Here is an 18850-nt window from a genome sequence, read left to right as displayed (position 1 = left end):
AATACAGAATACTCAACTATAGTGATATCGGATCACGCCCCATTACTACTTGACATCGCATTCTCACTCCTACAAAAATCACGCCCCCCTTGGAGGTTGGACTGCACATTGTTAAGTGATGATGGATTCTGCCAAACAATATCCAAGGTGATTGACGAATTCCTTATAACCAATAACCATGACAGCATATCCCCATCCCTACTCTGGGAGACCTTAAAGGCGGTAGTTAGAGGAGAGATTATATCCTACTCTGCAAGACAAAACAAACTGAGAAAACAAAAACAGGAACAGCTCATGGAAAGTATTGCAAAACTAGACAGAAAATTATCAGTATCCCCAACCCCTGAATTAGACAAGGAAAGACAAAATCTCCAAATGGAATATAACTTACTTTCAACCTGTGAGACTGAAAAACAACTTTTAAGATTACGTGGGTCTTTCTACGAACATGGGGAAAAGGCAGGACGCCTTTTGGCACACCAAATTAAGAGTAGATCGACATCCCAACAAATTGAACAAATAAGGACTCCCTCCGGAGAACTCAGTCATCCCATCTCTTATTAATGAGACTTTTAAAACATTCTACTCCGAGCTTTATACCTCACAAACCCCTGCGGATGATACAGACATGACAAGGTTTCTTGACAACCTGGAATTCCCATCCAGCGAGCGAAATAGACCAACCTCTAGAACTTGGTCATATAGCAGACTCGATTGGACTGATACAAAGTGGCAAGGCCCCTAGCCCAGATGGCTATCCAATAGAGTTCTATAAAAAATTCATAGATAAATTAACCCCCCTCCTGTTAAAAATGTTCAATCACTCTATGGACCAAGGGGCTCTGCCTCCAACTCTCACTGAGGCCTCAATAACCTTGCTATTAAAACCGGGTAAAGAACAATCTGACTGCAGCTCCTACCGCCCTATCTCCCTTTTAAATGCAGACTATAAAATCCTAGCAAAAACACTAGCCATGCGGCTAGATTCGGTTATGCCAGGTATCATATCATTAGACCAAACAGGGTTTATGAAAAACCGCAACTCCTTCTCTAATATCCGGCGCCTTTTAAATATTCTTCATTCTCCTGCATCCGGTGAGACACCAGAGGTGGTGGTCTCCTTGGATGCGGAGAAAGCATTTGATAGGGTGGAGTGGGGGTATCTGCTAGAGGTCCTTAATAGGTTTCGTATGGGCCCCAAATTTATTTCTTGGATAACACTTTTATACTCAGCACCTAAAGCATCTGTGAGTACTAATGGGATGATATCCCAGTACTTCACTCTTGGTAGAGGTACCCGCCAGGGATGTCCTCTGAGTCGTTTGCTATTTGCCGTAGCAATCGAACCTTTATCTAATGCGCTCAAATCCGCCAACTCCAATCAAGGAATCTTTAGATATGGTTCAGAACACATACTCTCCTTGTATGCAGACGACTTATTATTATTCATTTCTGATCCACTGTCTACCATCCCTCAGACTATCGGACTGCTGAATAGATTCGGAACCTTTTCAGGTTACAAACTTAACTTTTCAAAAAGTGAATGCTTCCCAGTGAATAATCTAGCCTTACAGATCCCTGAAAAGCAATTCCCCTTTAAGATATCTAAAGACAGTTTTAAGTATTTGGGAGTCAACATATGTCGTACATTTTCAGACCTTATCGAGAATAATTTCTCACCCCTAATAGCCAAGCTCAAATTAGACCTGGAGAGATGGAATAGCTTACATATAACTATTGCGGGGAGGGTAAACTGCATAAAAATGAATGTGCTTCCACGTTTCCTATACCTTTTTCAATCCCTTCCAGTCTTCTTACCCAAATCCTTCTTTACTAAAGTAAATGCACTGATTTCCCATTTTATATGGGGAGGCAAGCCCCCCAGAATCAAAAGAGAGTTCTTACAGAGGCCTAGAGAGGGTGGGGGATTGGCACTCCCTGATATAAGAAACTATTATTGGGCAGCCAACATCCACAAGATGATTTTATGGACCCAAGAACCGGCACCGAGCTGGTGTGAATCTGAAGCAGGATCCTGCCAGACTACCTCACTATTGGCCCTGCTCTCATCTGAATTGCCAATCAGGCCGACCAAATTTTCAAGAAACCCAATTGTTGTATCGACTTTAAAAATATGGCTTCAATTCAGGCGCGCCTCTGGACTCCTTGGGTTCTCCAGCCACAGCCCCATTTGCAACAACCACCTCTTTATCCCTCCCCACACTGATGCAGCCTATTTGACCTGGCAAAGGTCAGGCCTAGTTAGAGTGAGGGACCTATACACCAATAAGGTTTTCTGCAGTTTTAGCGATCCGTGTGAAAGATTTGGCCTCCCGAGATCTCACTTATTTCGATACTTTCAAGTTCGAAACTGGGTTAAACAACACAATACCTCCTTCCCTACTATCTCCAACTCAGTAATTGACACCATTCTGGACATCCCCACAAATCAAAAAGGTCTTATATCAAGGATCCACACCCTGATCTCCCGTAACACAGAAACATGTCTTGATAAAATCAAAGAGGACTGGGAAAAGGAATGGGGTGAGACTATAGATGAGAATATTTGGAATGGAGTATTGGCCAGAGTAAATGACAGTACATCCTGCTCCAGGCTCAATCTGATGCAATTCAAGGTGGTCCATCGCATCTACTTCACAAACTCTAAACTCGCCAAAATATATCCCAATATTACAGACTCTTGTAATAGATGTCACATGTCCCCAGCAAATATGACGCACATGTTTTGGTCTTGTCCCCGCCTACACAGCTTCTGGACAGCTATTTTCAAACACCTCGCCGAGGCTTTTGACATGGAGCTAACTCCCAGTGCAGAAATAGCCATCTTTGGAGTCTTACCAAGACCAGATCACCAAGGGGTTAGGAGAAGAACAATAGATAGAATTGCCTTTGCATCCCTACTAGCACGCAGAAGGATCTTGCTAGAGTGGAAATCACCAGCAGCCCCCAAAGCATCCCTATGGCTCAAAGATCTCATGTTCTTTTTTAATCTGGAGAAAATTAAATACAACCTAAGGGGGTCTAGTGAAAAGTTCGAAATAGTATGGGGCCCTTTTATTGGTTACATAGCCAAGCTAAAGACACTAGGACAATGAGAAGGAAGGATGAGTGAGAGAGATATGTGTTTGTATGTTCTATGTTTTCTGTTGTGTATTTGTAGGATTGGGCAGGACAGGGGAGGGAAAATGGGAGGGAGGGGGGAGGGTTCATACAAGATCCTTGAAATGCTTAGTGCTTGTTTTTGACACAAGGTATTGCTAATTGTCGGAGATTGGCTTTGAGCCATAAATATTGGATCAGATTACATTTAAAAAGAAATCTCTTTATTAATTATTATAAATTTTTGCTATAGAAAACAGCACTTAAAAGTGAACTGTATCCTTTTATTTTTTTATTACATTTTTTGAGAAAGTCCTTGAATTTAATTTTGCAATGTCTGTGGGAACCCTGGAGGGAGGGGGGGAAGGGCGAAAATATAAAATGTGCCATTCAATGTGTACTGTATTCAACTGTACCCTTGATGACTAATAAATAAATGTTTAAAAAAAAAGAAATTCCCTATTTATCCTGGCCTTTACTTCTTTGATTTCTCCGAGCGTTTCCTGTTCTTTTGATATCTGGTGTCTCCCCTCTAGCTTCTTCAGCTTCCCTATCAGATTGTGATATGTCTCCGTTCTGGCCTTCTTCAGCATTGCTGTTTTTTCCATCAATTTCCCCCTTATCACCACCTTCAGTGTGTCCCATAGAATGTTCGGGTCTACCGCCCCGTTGTCATTTTCTTCCTTATATCTGGCTATCTCCTCCTTGATCTGTCGTCTGCCTTTTTATGAATCGTTTTCAAATAAACGCTAGATGATCAATATTATACGTGCACGCAAGCACATTACGGCCGCGCACGGATAATCGCTCCGTTGATTTCCTCACAGACTTTTACAGTGAAACCGAAAGAAGACATTTCACAAAACAGCTTATAACTTCATCAAACTTACTGATTATCCTAACACTGATAACATAGAGTCCTTACTTGACATCAGATGGTATCCAACTGGTATATTCCAATTCCTGATCACCATTCGAAAAAATCGATACGTGTATGGATCCAACGCAATACTGTAGATCTCCATGATCAACGGGGATCTGAGGTTCCAGAATGAACTGTGGTAACCCCGGCTGGATCAGTTAACTGGAAAATGTGGAGTACCGGATTTTTTTCCCCATTCATTTTCATTGAGTCCATTCCAAAATCACTTATGTCATCTGGGAGACGACAGGGGGCGCTTTTTTCCAGTGATCGCCGGCGCCGCTCGGCTATACTCGGGTGATGCAATAATTTTTCAGATTGCTAAAAAAAAATATACGAGAAATCTCGTGAGTGGCTAGCAACCACCTATAAAAAAACCCGAGAAATCTCGTGAGTGGCACTCAAAGTGTTAAGTGCCAAAAGAAAGTTAAACATTTGTTGACTCATGCATTCCTAAATTTTTATTCTGGCTCTTTTCTTTTCTTTGCTGGGGTGTCGTCCTTCACTTCTTGACTAACGCACATCTTGCTCATTCTCCCTTTAAGTGCTATGCCTAGTTTCTATGGAACTAACAATCTTTTGACTATTGGTTTATGAAATCTTGTATGGATCCATACTGTAATAAACGATCATATTGAACTTTAGAAATCCATCTCCTGATCTTGGACAGCAATTCAAATATTCCTATTTTAATATCAATGAATAAGTCAGGGGAACGTAATTTATATGTACAATAATGTAAACAAATAAACCCATTGGTAATGAGAAATTATGATATGCTCTCCTGCCTATACCTGTAAGATTTTCGTCAACAACACAACCAAAACAAGCACGCAAGAACAGTGTGGCCATGGTTTGAGTTTGACCTGCGTCACATAAGGTGCCTTCCTCCCAATGACTCTTGCTAAGGTGATACTAGGTACTTGCCTCAAAGAACTCATCATAGTGCTCTTGCATCTCCACATCACTGACGGCACCTAGTGGTCACGGGAGGGAATTACACGTCAATCACAAATCAAAATATGGCAGTTTCTCTCAACAATAATCAACACCCAGGTTTTAAACAGTGTTTCCACAAGTTTCTTTTTCCGCAAGTATCCGATTGACTTAATTGTCGGAATAATTAATTAACAAATTAGTCATTAGCAACAGACCTAAATGTTTTGTCAACTTTTAAACAAGTTCCCAATTAAAAAATGTGCAGCGCTGAAACGTCCAGGAGATCCCCCTGAGCGCGGACACGGTTCACGAGGTAGAGCCTATGAATTATCATGGAGGGGATCCCGAAAGTGTTGCTTTGTGTAATGATCACAGATATGATGTCATCTTGGTTGGTTCTCTCACTTCTAATCACGTGTAATTTCTTATTGGGGATGCAAGCAGGCTGGACAAGCTGGTCAGGAAAGCCAGTAACGTGGTGGGGGTGGAGCTAGACTCTCTGGCGGTGGTGTCAGAGAGGAGGACTCTTGCTAAGCTCCACGCCATCATGGACAACCCCTCCCATCCACTATACACGGACTTGGCCGATAGAAGAAGCAAGTTCAGTGTTAGACTCAGACTCCCAAGATTGTTGTAGGAACGGTTTGGGAGAGGGACGTAGGGTGGGGTTTTAGTTTGTGTGGCGTGATAACAATGTTGAAGTTTAGACTTTAGTTTAACAACTGAAATAAAACGTTTGTTATTATGAAAGTACCGAAAAAAGGTACCGTTGGGTGCCGGTCCGGTACCCAACCCTACAATTTACTGTATATTTTTGGACTGTAATTCTTTTTAATGGTTATACATATTTTAGAATGCATGTCTTTCACTGTGTATTCTTATTTTTGATTGTCTAAATGTTTATTGTGAGCGATCTGTGTGGTACTGAATTTCCCTCTGGATTAATAAAGTACTTCTATTAAATTCGATTCTATTATTGTGCGACTGTTCTAGGCTTTAACTTTACGGTCAGTGAAATATCCTTCGACAGACTACAGTCCAGAACTCTAACCGCTGCCTACATGGCAAAGATGTCAGATACACAGAGAAAAGAGAGAAGGAGAAGAGACACAGTTCCCTGGTCAGGGGTGGAAAACTTACAGTTCAAACCATCTGCAGACTGGGCACTGTTTTGTGGGTTACGATAAATGTTCAAGAGGGCAATTGTCTGAAATACAAAATGTAAATTTCTTTTAGACAGTATCAGGCAGAATCTCTAAAAAATACCATACTTTCAAATCATTCACTACACCCACTTAGACACTAGGTAATTGTTGCCCAATAAGCCCAGAGAAGGTGTGGGAGAGTGTTAATAAAAAAGATGTTATGATGGTCCACTGCATTGGTCCCGGCTGCAGAAAGCAAAAGTTAAAAGACAGCAAAAAAACTCACCGCACACATTTAGCAGGCTTTAGCATTTCATTAAACACTAAACTGAAAAGAACTTCTCGAAAAAGAAAATAGAAAAAAAAACTATGCGTAGCCAATTTACATTCACTCCCGAGATACTCAACTGTGACAAAGCTAAGAGAAAATGGCAACACACAAATCCTTATTTTGGAATCAGTGAGGTAATTTTAGTCATACTCACCGTTCACACAACCACTAGCCTATATGTTTACTTGTGTATTTAAGTTACAGAGTAGATGTAGGGGCGCCATCTTTGGGAACTTCTGTCTTATGATGATGCTTTTAGCGCGAATTAATCTTTTTCCCCCTCACAACTAGAAACAACCCTATTTATAAAGAAGCACACAATCCTACCTTTTTATTATTATTATTATTATTGAACCTAATAAGCATTCCTCTTCCATTCCTTCTCATCAAATAATTTGAAACAGGCCAATGATGGGAAAAGTGACTGAATAGTTAAACACCTACGTAAGGAAAACATTAGGACACTGGCTCTTTCCCGGACTAGATATTTCCTCTCTAAATGAACAGTCCCTACCATAGAAGGAGGGCGATACAAGGGGTCAGAGGAATGGTGCAATAGTTTAACTTTTCTTCTAAAAAGGGATGAGTCATGTGGAAGTGTCGGTGTGTAACCCAGAAACAACCTTTCCTCTGGCCTGCAACTCTCCCAGAAAATATCAATAAAAAAAAGGATAAATATAATAATAAATAACGTTCCCCCTGCTTTCGGCGTCCCCTGGTACCAGTGCCGAGGCCAACCCTCCAGTGCCCTGTGTCCGCTAGCAGAGAGGAGGAGAGGGGGAGGAGGAGAGCTAGTGTGGAAACCTGGAGGGCTGAGAGAGGACTGGAGCAAAGGCACTTACAGTGGGAGCCGTCGGCTGTCTGGGCAGTGTTTGGGGGATTACGGTAGATGTTTTGAATCAAGGTGGTCTGCAGAGGGAAGAATAAAAAATATATGTATAAAAAAAATAAACAGACCAATTCCCCATCTCTAGAAATACGACCCGATTTCACTTACGTCCAAATGGAAAAGAGTTGTGGAACTTCAAATTCCAACTCTGCGGGTTTCGAGGAAGGTCTAGTCTAAGAATGTTTCATCGGTAATCCTAAATCAAATGAAATTCCAGGACCTAGAAGGACCTTGGGGGGGGGGGGGGGGGGGGGGGGGAGGAATACAAAAAAATCCCTGGACCTAAAAGAACCTGAGGAGAGAGGAGTGGGGGAAGAACCCTGGACCTAGAGTGTAATAAAGTTGGGAGGAAGTTGATCCCTGGACCTAAAAATAAAATAACAAAAACCTAGGAAGAGGGAAGGGCCACAAGAAAGCACAAAAGTTGTAGGTAGCCAATATCGAAGTTGCCCTTTTCTGGAATTTGTCAAGATGTCTGGGTGGAAATCTAAGGATGAGTTGCTCCAGGTTTGCACATACTGAAAAGAGGAACGGGGCAAGCCTGACCACTGATAAAAATACCCAACGTGCTTCAACACAGGTTTAAATGCTTAGGAGGTAAATAACTATTTGTTATTTATAGAGATCCAACTACTTGAAACGACAAGAAAAAAAATCTACGAAACTAAAAACTCATGAAACAAGAGGAAAATAAGGAAAATACTACTAGCCTAAAAGGAGAGCACATGTTTGTAAGGAAGGCTATTACTGAGTAGACCATCATCAAACAAGAGTCTAAAAGTCCTGCATGAGACATTGCTAGCGCACACCACCCTAATGCTTGGATGGAGCGCTATGAGTGCGACCGGCCGACATTGCCATCCTTAACACTTTGAGTGCCAGCCACGAGAAATATAGTTAGTTCATGCCATGCGTTGAGTGCCAAGGACGAGAAATCTCGTTATTTCTTTTATTAGCAATTTCCATTCATTTTTCATCAATCTAGCCTCACGTTACCATTGGGACTGTCTCGGAGCTCGAACAGGGAAAATACCGCCCCCTATCGTCTCCCGGAAGGTAATGCACGCATTGGACTCAATGAAAATGGATGAGAAAAGAAAAATCCAGAATCCACATTTTACTTCTCAGGCATGTAACCCGAGCCTATTGCCATCGCCGACCCTCAAAACAGCGTGGATTGTGTTTCGAGTACCCAGCGTTGGATCAATAAACGCGATCGATATTTGGAATGGCGATCAGGAATTGGAATAATCTTTTTGGAGAACATCTGATGTGAGGTATTTTACCAGTATTGGGGTAATCAGTTTTTTTTCACATATATCTCAACATGTCCCTTTATGTGTATGTGGGTGCTGATCAGGAAATAGATAGATTTTTCAGCCCGCTTCTCTAGCGTGCATAAGTACACATATACTATCGATAATCTAGCGTTTATTTGAAAACGATTCATAAATAGGCCGAAAAATGACAACGTGTTTTGTGTATTCCACTAAAGGGCGATTCCCGCGGAATATTTTTTTCTGGACATTTTCAAAAACGAGCGTTTTTCAAAATGGTATAAAATAGGGATGTCCCGATCCGATCGGAATCGGCGTTGATCACGTGCTTTTCAGAGTATCGGGGATCGGGAAAAATTAATAGTAAAAATCGGCAGTCAAAAAAAGAATTTTCTTTTTCAACAAACATAACCATGTCCACGTCTTAAACTCATACGGAGGCCTTAGTTTTGGTTTTAAATTACATATAATATATCATCATTAATGTATTTATTGTCACACAGAGCAGAATCATTTTCCACAACAAACACATTCCCCTTTAATTTTCACCGTTGCAACAAACACCCCTTTAATTTAGACGCTACACGCTACACGCGGCTCGACCACAACAACAACAACACGTCGCTCCCGAAACACGGTTAATATCCACTGACTTGAGCAGCTAGACTTAATGTCAGAGGTTTGGAACTAAGCATTTTAAAATAGAAAGTCAAGCCAGTTGCAATGTTTGCAAGGAGGACAGCCGGCTGGAGGCGAAGTTTTCAGACTAACTTTTGGAGGATAACGTTACGTGACTGAGGATTATTGTCGGCGTTTCAGACCAGAATGGACCATTACGTAAGTCGAACACTGAATGTATACTAATGTGCAAACATATATTGAAACTTTTAATATTTCTCATATGAAGCAGAAGCACATTTCTCAGGGTGAATGTAATAACAAACGCCTCCGCGCTCGCGCCCCGGATATAGGCAACAGATGCCAGATGGGCTTGTCTCGCTCTGCCAGTTTCTGACAAAAGCGTCAAAATTGATTACTAATGTGAAAGATCGGATCGGAAACGATCGGATCGATAGATATTTAAAATCACATGCTCGGGATCGGATCGGAAGCAAAAAAAGGCGATCGGGACATCCCTAGTATAAAACGGAAATGTACCGATGAGAAAACAATCAGTTTCGTACATGTTGACTGCAAGCAAGTCATTGATAATCGACAGACGTATTAGACAGCCATAATATAGAAATAGCTCCGCAAAAATCATGAAATATCAGAGAAAATCAGTCTCAAATGGCTGGCATTCAAGCGATAAATCGTGCGCCCCCTGCTGGCACTCAAAGTGTTAAAAGCCAAAGAAGTATGCTATACCCCATTAAAACAAGAACCACATCCAGGGGAAGAGGTAGGTAAACTAAAAAATGTATAATGTTAGGCTGTATCATGTAATATAAAATTAGTCAATATTTTCAATAGTTGTGCCTTTACATAATCTTGCCAATACTGTAACCTCACTTTGACCCTAGAATAACCACTGGTTACGCAAGTATGGTACCTGCAATATCGGGAGTATTCTAGAAATTAAGTGCAACCACTACGCTAACCGAGGTATTATAAAAAGCGGTGGAATTTAGGTGACGAGGGTAAACTACATGTCACTAATCAGTTGTGACTTGGAACATCAGACATGCAGAGCCGAGACATGTCAAATGAGTAGCATACAATAACCAGCTTATCATACATCACCGTGAAAGCCATTAAAGTTTGGACTTTCACTGTGATGTACATCGAGCGGCAGCAGAAGTACATTTTCTTCGTCCACGTTACACACTCCAGGGTCTATCCTGCCAGAAGAAATCGGTTAAAGATGGGAAGGAAGAAATAAGAATAATTAAAGTTGTTACCAAAACAACATTTGAACATGAACATAAAATGAAATGTATAATATAAGTAGGGCTGTGTTAAAGAAAATCGATTCATAAGATCCCAGGTCAATCGTTATACAGTATATATATATATACACACATATATGCTACATTGTGTTGGTCATGTTAAATAAAAAGTACATTAGTGTAGTACTTTGTGGTCAATTCTTAAAAGGAACATGCCAACTTTTGGGGAAATTAGCTCATTTGCCATCTACCCTGGAGTTAGACAAGCAGATGCATACCCTTTTCTTCTCCGTGCATGCATTAGGCGTCGGGAACGCATCTATACTTTACGCAAGTGGCTTGTCCTTCCGCATTCCCGTTTTGCGCTCCGATTGGCCACGCACGTTTCTGGTCATGTGACATGTGCGCCAATCGCGGGACGGCAAGTTCTGCGCCTATTTCCGGGTCTAACAGCCTGCAAACTACCTAACGCCTAGTTTATCACTGGTTAAGCTTAGGCTTAGGTTATGGTTAGAGTTTGGAATCAGGGCAGGCGTTCTATCGCCATACAACTCCAAAACGTTCCTGTAAACATGGTGTGACCCGTGTATTTATGACGTGGAGAAATAAAAATGTGAAATTAAACATTTGTGTTCTAAGCAGATACATACTCTGAATTTTTTATTTTTTTTTTGCTGAACCACTGCTGCCTGGGCGCAGTGCTTTCCCACATCACCTCAAAAGCCCTGTTGTTGTAACTTACATCAGTAAAACCAATGTGACTAGCTGCTAGCGACAGGACGCGATAGACTAGCTAATCACAACATTACAATCATGTCTGTGTGTTGTGATACAAATCAAAGCCAGGGTTTCATTTTTTGTTTCATAGAATTCCAACTAAAGATCCGGAACGGATGAAGCTATGGCTACTTGCTCTGAACATAGATGCCAACACGCCAACATAAATAATCAAGAACCAGCATGTTTGTTCAGAGCATTTTGCACAAGATGACTATTGTGAAAAAAATGGAACTTAGCGAACCATGAGACTTGAGATGAGTCTCTGATGATATCCACTTCACTCAATGAAAGATCGTCTCTAGCTACTAGTCACATTGGTTTTATTGACGGAAGTTACAACAGGGCTTTTGAGGTGAAATCACTGCACCCAGGCTGCCAGGCAGTAGTGGTTCAGCAAAAAATTGTTCTGACTGAGTATGTAACTGCTTAGAAAACAAAAATGTCTAATTTAACATTTGTATTTCTCTACGTGGTAAATACAGAGGTCACAACATGTTTACAGGAAAGTTTTGGAGCTTAGGCTACATGGAGGAACCTACTTCCAGTGAATGACACTAAGCTAGGCTAACGGTGCGGGTGTTCTAGGGCTGAGCCCAAACGTCCAAAGGTTCGGACCTTCTTTCGTTACGTTGGCATTCGAATCTTAAATGGGTTTGAACCTCCCGCAACTGTATAGTAGTGTACATAGGACCCAGTGCCTTAAATCCATAGCTAACATTGTATTGCACTATCTCAGGACTTTAGCATGTCTATTTTATCATGCCCATTTTATGTCTTTTTATAACCTGCTTTTTATGTCTATTTTATTATTAGTATTATTGCACAATCAAAGCGTGTATGTCCACCCACATTTCACTGTATGCCCTGGTATGTATGTGACAAATGAAACTCTTGAATCTTGAAGTCACACAAACACAAGACAACACAGTCTAGTCGAGATGAGGAGGGGTCGCGTGCATCACTTCCGCAACAGATTTGATTTCCGGGGTTGGCCTGATTGGCCGCGACGGCCACGTGACACGCCGCGGCAACGCCAGAGGCTGCTGTGTTTCACTGCCGCTTTTCCACTTCAACGCCGCAGCAGCATCGTCGCGCCACATCTTCTGAGTGCAGAGCTGTTTAATCACTTTTCCCACTGCGTTACCAGTGGCGCGACGCTGGAGTTCACTTCGCGCCACGCTTATGCTGTCTAGCACAGTCTCTAACAGTAACAGTAAGAAGCATTAATGTTGCTGAATTAAAGAATGAATAAGTTAAACGTGTCAATTCAGCAGTCAAAGTGTACTGTATAAATCTAACTTCATTAGACGGCCGACGTACGGCTCTCTTGTCCATTAATGGATATTTTATTTATCTGCCACCGTGGTGTAATGGTTAGTCCTAATACCTCTCACGCGGACGACCCGCGTTCGAATCCCCCCTTTTTCAAAAAAAATGTGCGGTGTAAATGCTTCAATCTGGCGTACTTTGAGAGCTATATAAAGAATGACATCCTCAATGCATGTAGATTTATAATATTTTAACTTAAAACAAGGCTACTTTTGCGTACAGTCATTAATATTATATTCCAAAAAAAATAATATTAGAAAGGCGGGGTTTCGAACTCGGGTCGTCCGCTTGACAGGAATGAACACTAACCATTACACCACTGTGCCAGACAAAATATATCCATTATATATATCCATCAATAGACAAGAGACCCGTGTTTCTAATTTTTTTTTTAACTGGTCAGACTACTGTTACTGTTAGAGACTGTGCTAGACGGCATAAGCGCGGCGCGATGTGAACTCCAGCGTCGCGCCACAGCAGCGTGCCGTATGGTAACGCAGTGGGAAAGGTGATTAAACAGCTCTGCACTCAGAAGATGTGGCGCGACAATGCTGCTGCGGCGTTGAAGTGGGAAAGCGGCAGTGAAACACAGCAGCCTCTGCCGCGGGGTGTCACGTGGCCGTCGCGGCCAATCAGGCCAACCCCGGAAATCAAATCCGTTGCGGAAGTGATACACGCGGAGGGGTCACCTTCCGTCATACATTATCAGGAAATGAATCAATCATGCAAAAGAGCGAGAAAGAGACTTACTCACCCGTCTTTCATAATACGTTTCCAAATGGACGTTTGGCTTAAACCAAGTGTATGCAGTGATGCTGAAATTTCCCAGCGGAACACAAGTTACTTAACGTTACACAGGTATGCTATGCACGTTAAGCTATGCACGTTTAGCTTGCCAACGTTAAGATAGCAGGAGCCGTCGGCCAAAAAAAAATTTCAACAAATGGATTCATAAAATGGATTACCATCCAAACGTTATTGAAGCCTCCCGTGACCAGTAAGTAGGTACCAGGGTTTCCGTTAGAAAAAATTGTTGCCAAATGAGAGAAATTCCGGTCAGAGTTTGAGCTTAAAAACAATTGATAGGCAGGCTATCCTCAAGGCATGTAAATTTATAATATTTTAACTTAAAACTAGGCTACTTTTGCGTATAGTCATTATATTCCAAATAAAATAAGTCCAGAGACTCCGTGCTGCTGCTGACTTTAAATCAAATAGGTGTCTGTGGGCAGTCGGCCGACATTAATAAACAGCAGTCTGTTATAATCACATTATGAGCTAACGAATTCCGTTATATTGGACATTTGTATTAATTATATCAAGCGAAGAACTGAGAAATTTGGCAAGAGAGACGGCAACATTATCGTGAGTTTGCGTGATGAATCTCCACCTCCCAACGACTTATTTGCGAGAGTATGACGCAGATTCCGCTGTTTTCAGGCCCTATCTGGGGACCGCTCAGCAGCGCCCCCCACCCAACAGCTGAATTGCCAATGGCTGAATTGGAGTATTGCACTGTGCCGGCACAGCTGGTGGGTTCTGTGGCTCTGCAGCTGCATGCACTCGCAAACCCAGCACTAAGCTCTCGCTGACAACGTCGTTGTCATTATTAGACCTGCTTGGTGAAGCAACGATGAAACAAATGTAATGATTGTTTCGTTCATCGCATAGGCTATTTAATTTTAGCCTATTTTAATACAATTCAAATAATCAAATTGTTGGGGGGGCAGGTGGCGCACGGAGATTACGTTCGTCACCAACACCGGGAGACACTGGATCCGCCTGTTCGAATCCAGCTCCCGGCGTTGCTATCAGCTTGGCTGGCCTCTCACACTGATACAATAGACCTGTTGTTTGTACGAGGAAGTCAGAGGTAAGCGACAGCTGTGATTGGAGGATCAAGAAAAGAGGGCAGGGTTTTGAGACAGGTCCATTGGCTGTATCAGAGGGTGGGAAAGCTGAAGGGTGGGTCCTGGGCGTTGTGGACAGCGACCCCTACAGTTCGGTCGGGGCGCCTGCTCAGCAAGGGTTGGAACTAAGGAGAGATAGTGTGGCCTCCCACACGCTACACTCTCCCCGGTGAGAACCTGCGCGGCCAGGTTGGCCTGCCGGCAGGCTGCACATGTGTCGGAGGAAAGCATGCGACAGTCTCCGGTCCCGGACCAACAGTAGGGGAAAAGTATGCAACAACCAGGAAGGGTGGGATGGGAGAAGAAAAAGGAGGGGAAGAAAGATAATATAAAAAAAAATCAAATTGTGCTTAGAGGGAATTATTTTCACCGGACATTATGACCGGAGAGATTAAATATGTCGGACTTCAACAGATTTTGCCGGTCAAATACCGGTAATTACCGGCTAACGGAAACCCTGGTAGGTACTACTTTTAATAACTATTTTGACCGCAGCAAATGATGCACATATGTAGGGTGTTCCTGAAGCCTAATGCATGGACAGAAGAAAAGGGTATGTATCTGCTTGTCTAACTCCGAGTCTAGAGTAGATGGCAAATAAGCTAATTTTCCAAAAGGTTGGCGTGTTCCTTTAATGTAAAAATGTATATTTTTAATAATGCCCCAGGTTAAGAGGGTTCCTTGTACAGCATTAGTTCCCAGATAATCGCTTTCATATACAAGTAAAATTGGTATTGAAACATCACTAACCAAATCAATATCAAATTGAAATCAAAACCTTGTGAATCGATTTGGGGAAATCAGTGGCGACGCCCAGCTCTACTAATAAGCAGCCACATAGTAAGATCAATTCTACAAAGGGTAAAAGTCCTCAACATGAAAACCTATACAGGTGTTGGGCCGAAAGAAAAATTCAACCAATGAGCTTGCTGGGTAGCAAATTGAATAAGTAGTAGACCACTACTTTATGTTTGCCATATTGTCTGAATGCAACAGCACAGCCCAAATCAATGTATTTTGAGGGAATACATATTGGCTGTATAGATTCTTGGACGAGTTGGGACTTTATAAAATATCTTTGCAAATTTCACATCAAACCAAAATATCAATTCATATATCAAATATACCATAGATAGATATACTTTATTGCCATTTCAACACATGGTTGATTGGGATTTGTCTCTGTGCAATGCTCATTTCATCATAAAACAGTGGAAAAAAACAGTATAAAAACATACAATATAAACACATACAAGAATACATGCAATGCAATCCCTGAAGTATACATGCAATGCAATCCCTGAAGTATAAGAAGTATTTCACAAACATTTATAATATATATATATATATTAAAAAAAAATCTACAGTGTAGAAAAAGAGCCCAGTGCTCCATTTAAAGTGCATATTGCCTTAAAGTGCATATTGCCTTAGTGCCTGTCGGCTAGTGCTAGCCCTTATATTACAAAGTGCCTGTGCATTAGGGCTTGAGTTGAGGTGACTGACAACCTCGGGATATGTGCCATTCTTAAAACGAGATGTCCTACACCTGAGACTTGGGTCTTCTACCAGAGGGAAGGGGGTTAAAGAGGTAGTAAGCAGGGTGAGATGGGTCACCAATCACCTTCTCCCCTTTCCGCCTAACCTCGTTCCCAGTTTTATCTCCTCCGTGAGATAAAGCCTAGTAAAGAACTACGGCCGAAAGTGTGTATGGGGTAGAATTTCCGGTGTATGTACTTCCCCTGGAAGCTGCCTCCGAACGGACCAAACTTTTCCCGAATCCTGTCGGCAAACAAGCTAGAACGTCCCGGTCATGTAGTCAATTCTTCAGGCAAAGGTGTTGCAGTGGCTTAAACGAGGAAATATTGTGCACTTCCCATGTTTCTATAATTGTTTTGTCGAAACCGGAAAGCATGTACTTCCGTTTACACACTTTAGGAGGCATATCTTGTCCAGCCTACTTTCCGCCTGATGTGTGTGGCATATATAGAGGCGACAGAAGGAAGATCACAGCCAATGATTTGACGCTGTGCAAGTGTGCGTACAGTTCTTTCTAGCTGTCCCCCATTATGGACGGTTGTGTTTCCGTACCACAGTGTGCTACCACACAGTCACTACCACACAGTCACTGAGGAGGCTCTCCACAGTAGCTCTGTAGAAGTTGAGCATCGCCTCTGAAGTGTGTGTGTACATTGTGGAGGGCGGGGCATGTAAAAGACATGCAATTGTCACATAGATTAATTAGTCATTGTGTCAAGAGCTCAGTCTGAATTTGAGAGTCTATTTCACCACTTGGTATGGTAGACTTTTGAATGATGTGTGACGGAATTCTTGAAAATTGGAAGAAGAATTGGACTACTTTAAGGTCTGAAAGGCCCTGAATGATGTTGACATTATATTGCCAAAATTACCAGGAATATTTATTACGCTAAGCTTTTTATTGAGGCTAAATTAATATACAGCAATAAAATGCAGTATCTCAGAGTATCAAATGGCATGGCAGCACTAAAGTTATTGCAAAGTTAAGAATAGTTATGTTACCTTTTTGTTGAATCACAATAATATTGTATCAAGGGCTCTCTGGTGATTCCCAGCCCAACCCCTGGTTACCATATTACGTTTTAACCCTTTCACTAGCAAACAGTTAACCCTTTCACTGCCACACGACAAAGGATTAGCCCTTTCACTACCACACTACAGACGGTTAAGGTCAGTACCAGTTCTGTCAAAACAATGGTTACTACTGCGCGTATGACACGTATGTGATCATTACCAAATCATAGCCAATGTTGAGATGAATAAAAGCCTCTGAACTTACCTGACTGAAGGTTGGCTTGTTGTGTAATCGAGAGCAGCGGTCACCATGGCGACAGGCACCAATTTTGAAATAAAAGGAGCAGTTGACCCTTTGGAAGATCAAAAAGGTGAAATAAGTTAGGCAGGACCGGATTCCATCATGAACAGTGTCTGTACCGTACTGTACATCTATGTATAATAAGACAATTGATTGAATAGTTAAGACTAAACCCACTTTTTCAATCAATATATGAAGAAAAAAAAAATAGTAACCTTACCATCTTCTACTATCATGCACTCTTCTTCATCGTCTATACTACTAGTAAAAATTACTAAGTAAGTTACACCCTTCCTGCTGACTTGTCGTACAGAACTTGTAAGTCGCTTTGGATAAAAGTGTTCAGCTAAATGACTAAATTTAAATGTAGTTAGCTCGATTTCAAATTAAAGCATTGCACGTCTGACTCTAATCTTGTGACATTACAGTGTAAATGGACAGAATCTGGATTTGTATCTAGCTTTCAAATAAACGTAATGTTAATTATCCTATTTGTCAGCCAACTACAACCAATGCTGAAGGGTTTGAGGTGTTACAGCGTCCATTTGTCAAATATTGGGATTATTTGACTCCCATTCATTCATACCAAGCTGCCTACAGCCTGAGACGCAAGGCATTGTGGGATACAAACCAACTATGGACAATACCAACAATGCCCATTGCTTCTTAATCACTACACAAATATGTCTGTGTAGAATCCTTAGTATGTGATACATTATTTTCATTAGTAATGGGCAAATATTCTCAATATATATATAAACTCCAGCGTGGTCTTGGTTCATTAGCCATTTCGTTTTAGCTAACGTTAGCTATTAGCATCACCACATGCTAACGTTGTTATGTGCCAGTGATGTTCGATGTGCATAATACAATAACGTACGTGAATTAGAAACATGTTTAACCAAATAATCAACCAGACGTTTACAGCATTAGTTAAATAATAGTCGACTCCACTGTGAGCAGTCAATTCATTCATTACCGACAACAACCGAGATGTGGCTGCAGCTAACAGCTAGCTATCAGCCGTGATGCCAACGTTGTTAGCAAAAAGCTAGTTAGCCGTTAGCAGGTCACGTTAGCGCAACTAGCTAACTAAGCAAAGTAAACGGTATCTCAAACGCCATTTTATGCGTTTTCGGTGTGCATGGTGAGGAACAGGCATACAGAGTGAAATATAACTTGAATTGCACACAATAGCAAGCTGAATTTAATAAAATTACGCACTTATCTTTCTCTGTGCCGAAAATGGACGCCAGATACTCCGCCATCTTGAACTGCACGAGTCACTTCCGATTCGGGCGTTTCAAAATAAAAGCCTGAGTTTCTTATTTATTTATTTGATCGTAAACAGTTGTAACATTATTACTAACTATTCAACAAGAACAGCAATATTTCCCCGTAATAACATGCACACTGTTAATATTCAATTACACATTTAAATATGTATATATATATGCCTATATTTCCT

General features: G+C 41.5%; 1 protein-coding gene across 1 annotated transcript in view; it reads right to left on the bottom strand.

The window, feature by feature from the left end:
• LOC311229037 (splicing factor U2AF 35 kDa subunit-like) overlaps positions 1-18651 on the bottom strand; it is a 31781-nt gene extending 13130 nt beyond the window's left edge. Inside the window, exons 1-4 of the mRNA XM_084315039.1 lie at positions 18607-18651; positions 17347-17434; positions 6122-6188; positions 4970-5019 (exon numbers count right to left, since the gene is read on the bottom strand). Coding sequence (XP_084171165.1) covers positions 4970-5019; positions 6122-6188; positions 17347-17434; positions 18607-18650 — 249 coding nt within the window. The 5' untranslated portion in view covers position 18651. The remainder of the gene's footprint in view (positions 1-4969; positions 5020-6121; positions 6189-17346; positions 17435-18606) is intronic.
• Between the last annotated feature and the right edge of the window lie 199 nt (positions 18652-18850).

The sequence above is a fragment of the Notolepis coatsorum genome (assembly GCF_963971535.1).
Source record: "Notolepis coatsorum genome assembly, chromosome: 5".
NCBI classification, from domain to species: domain Eukaryota; kingdom Metazoa; phylum Chordata; class Actinopteri; order Aulopiformes; family Paralepididae; genus Notolepis; species Notolepis coatsorum.
The sequence above is the reverse complement of the archived record's forward strand: the minus strand, read 5'-3'. Positions and strand labels throughout refer to the sequence as shown.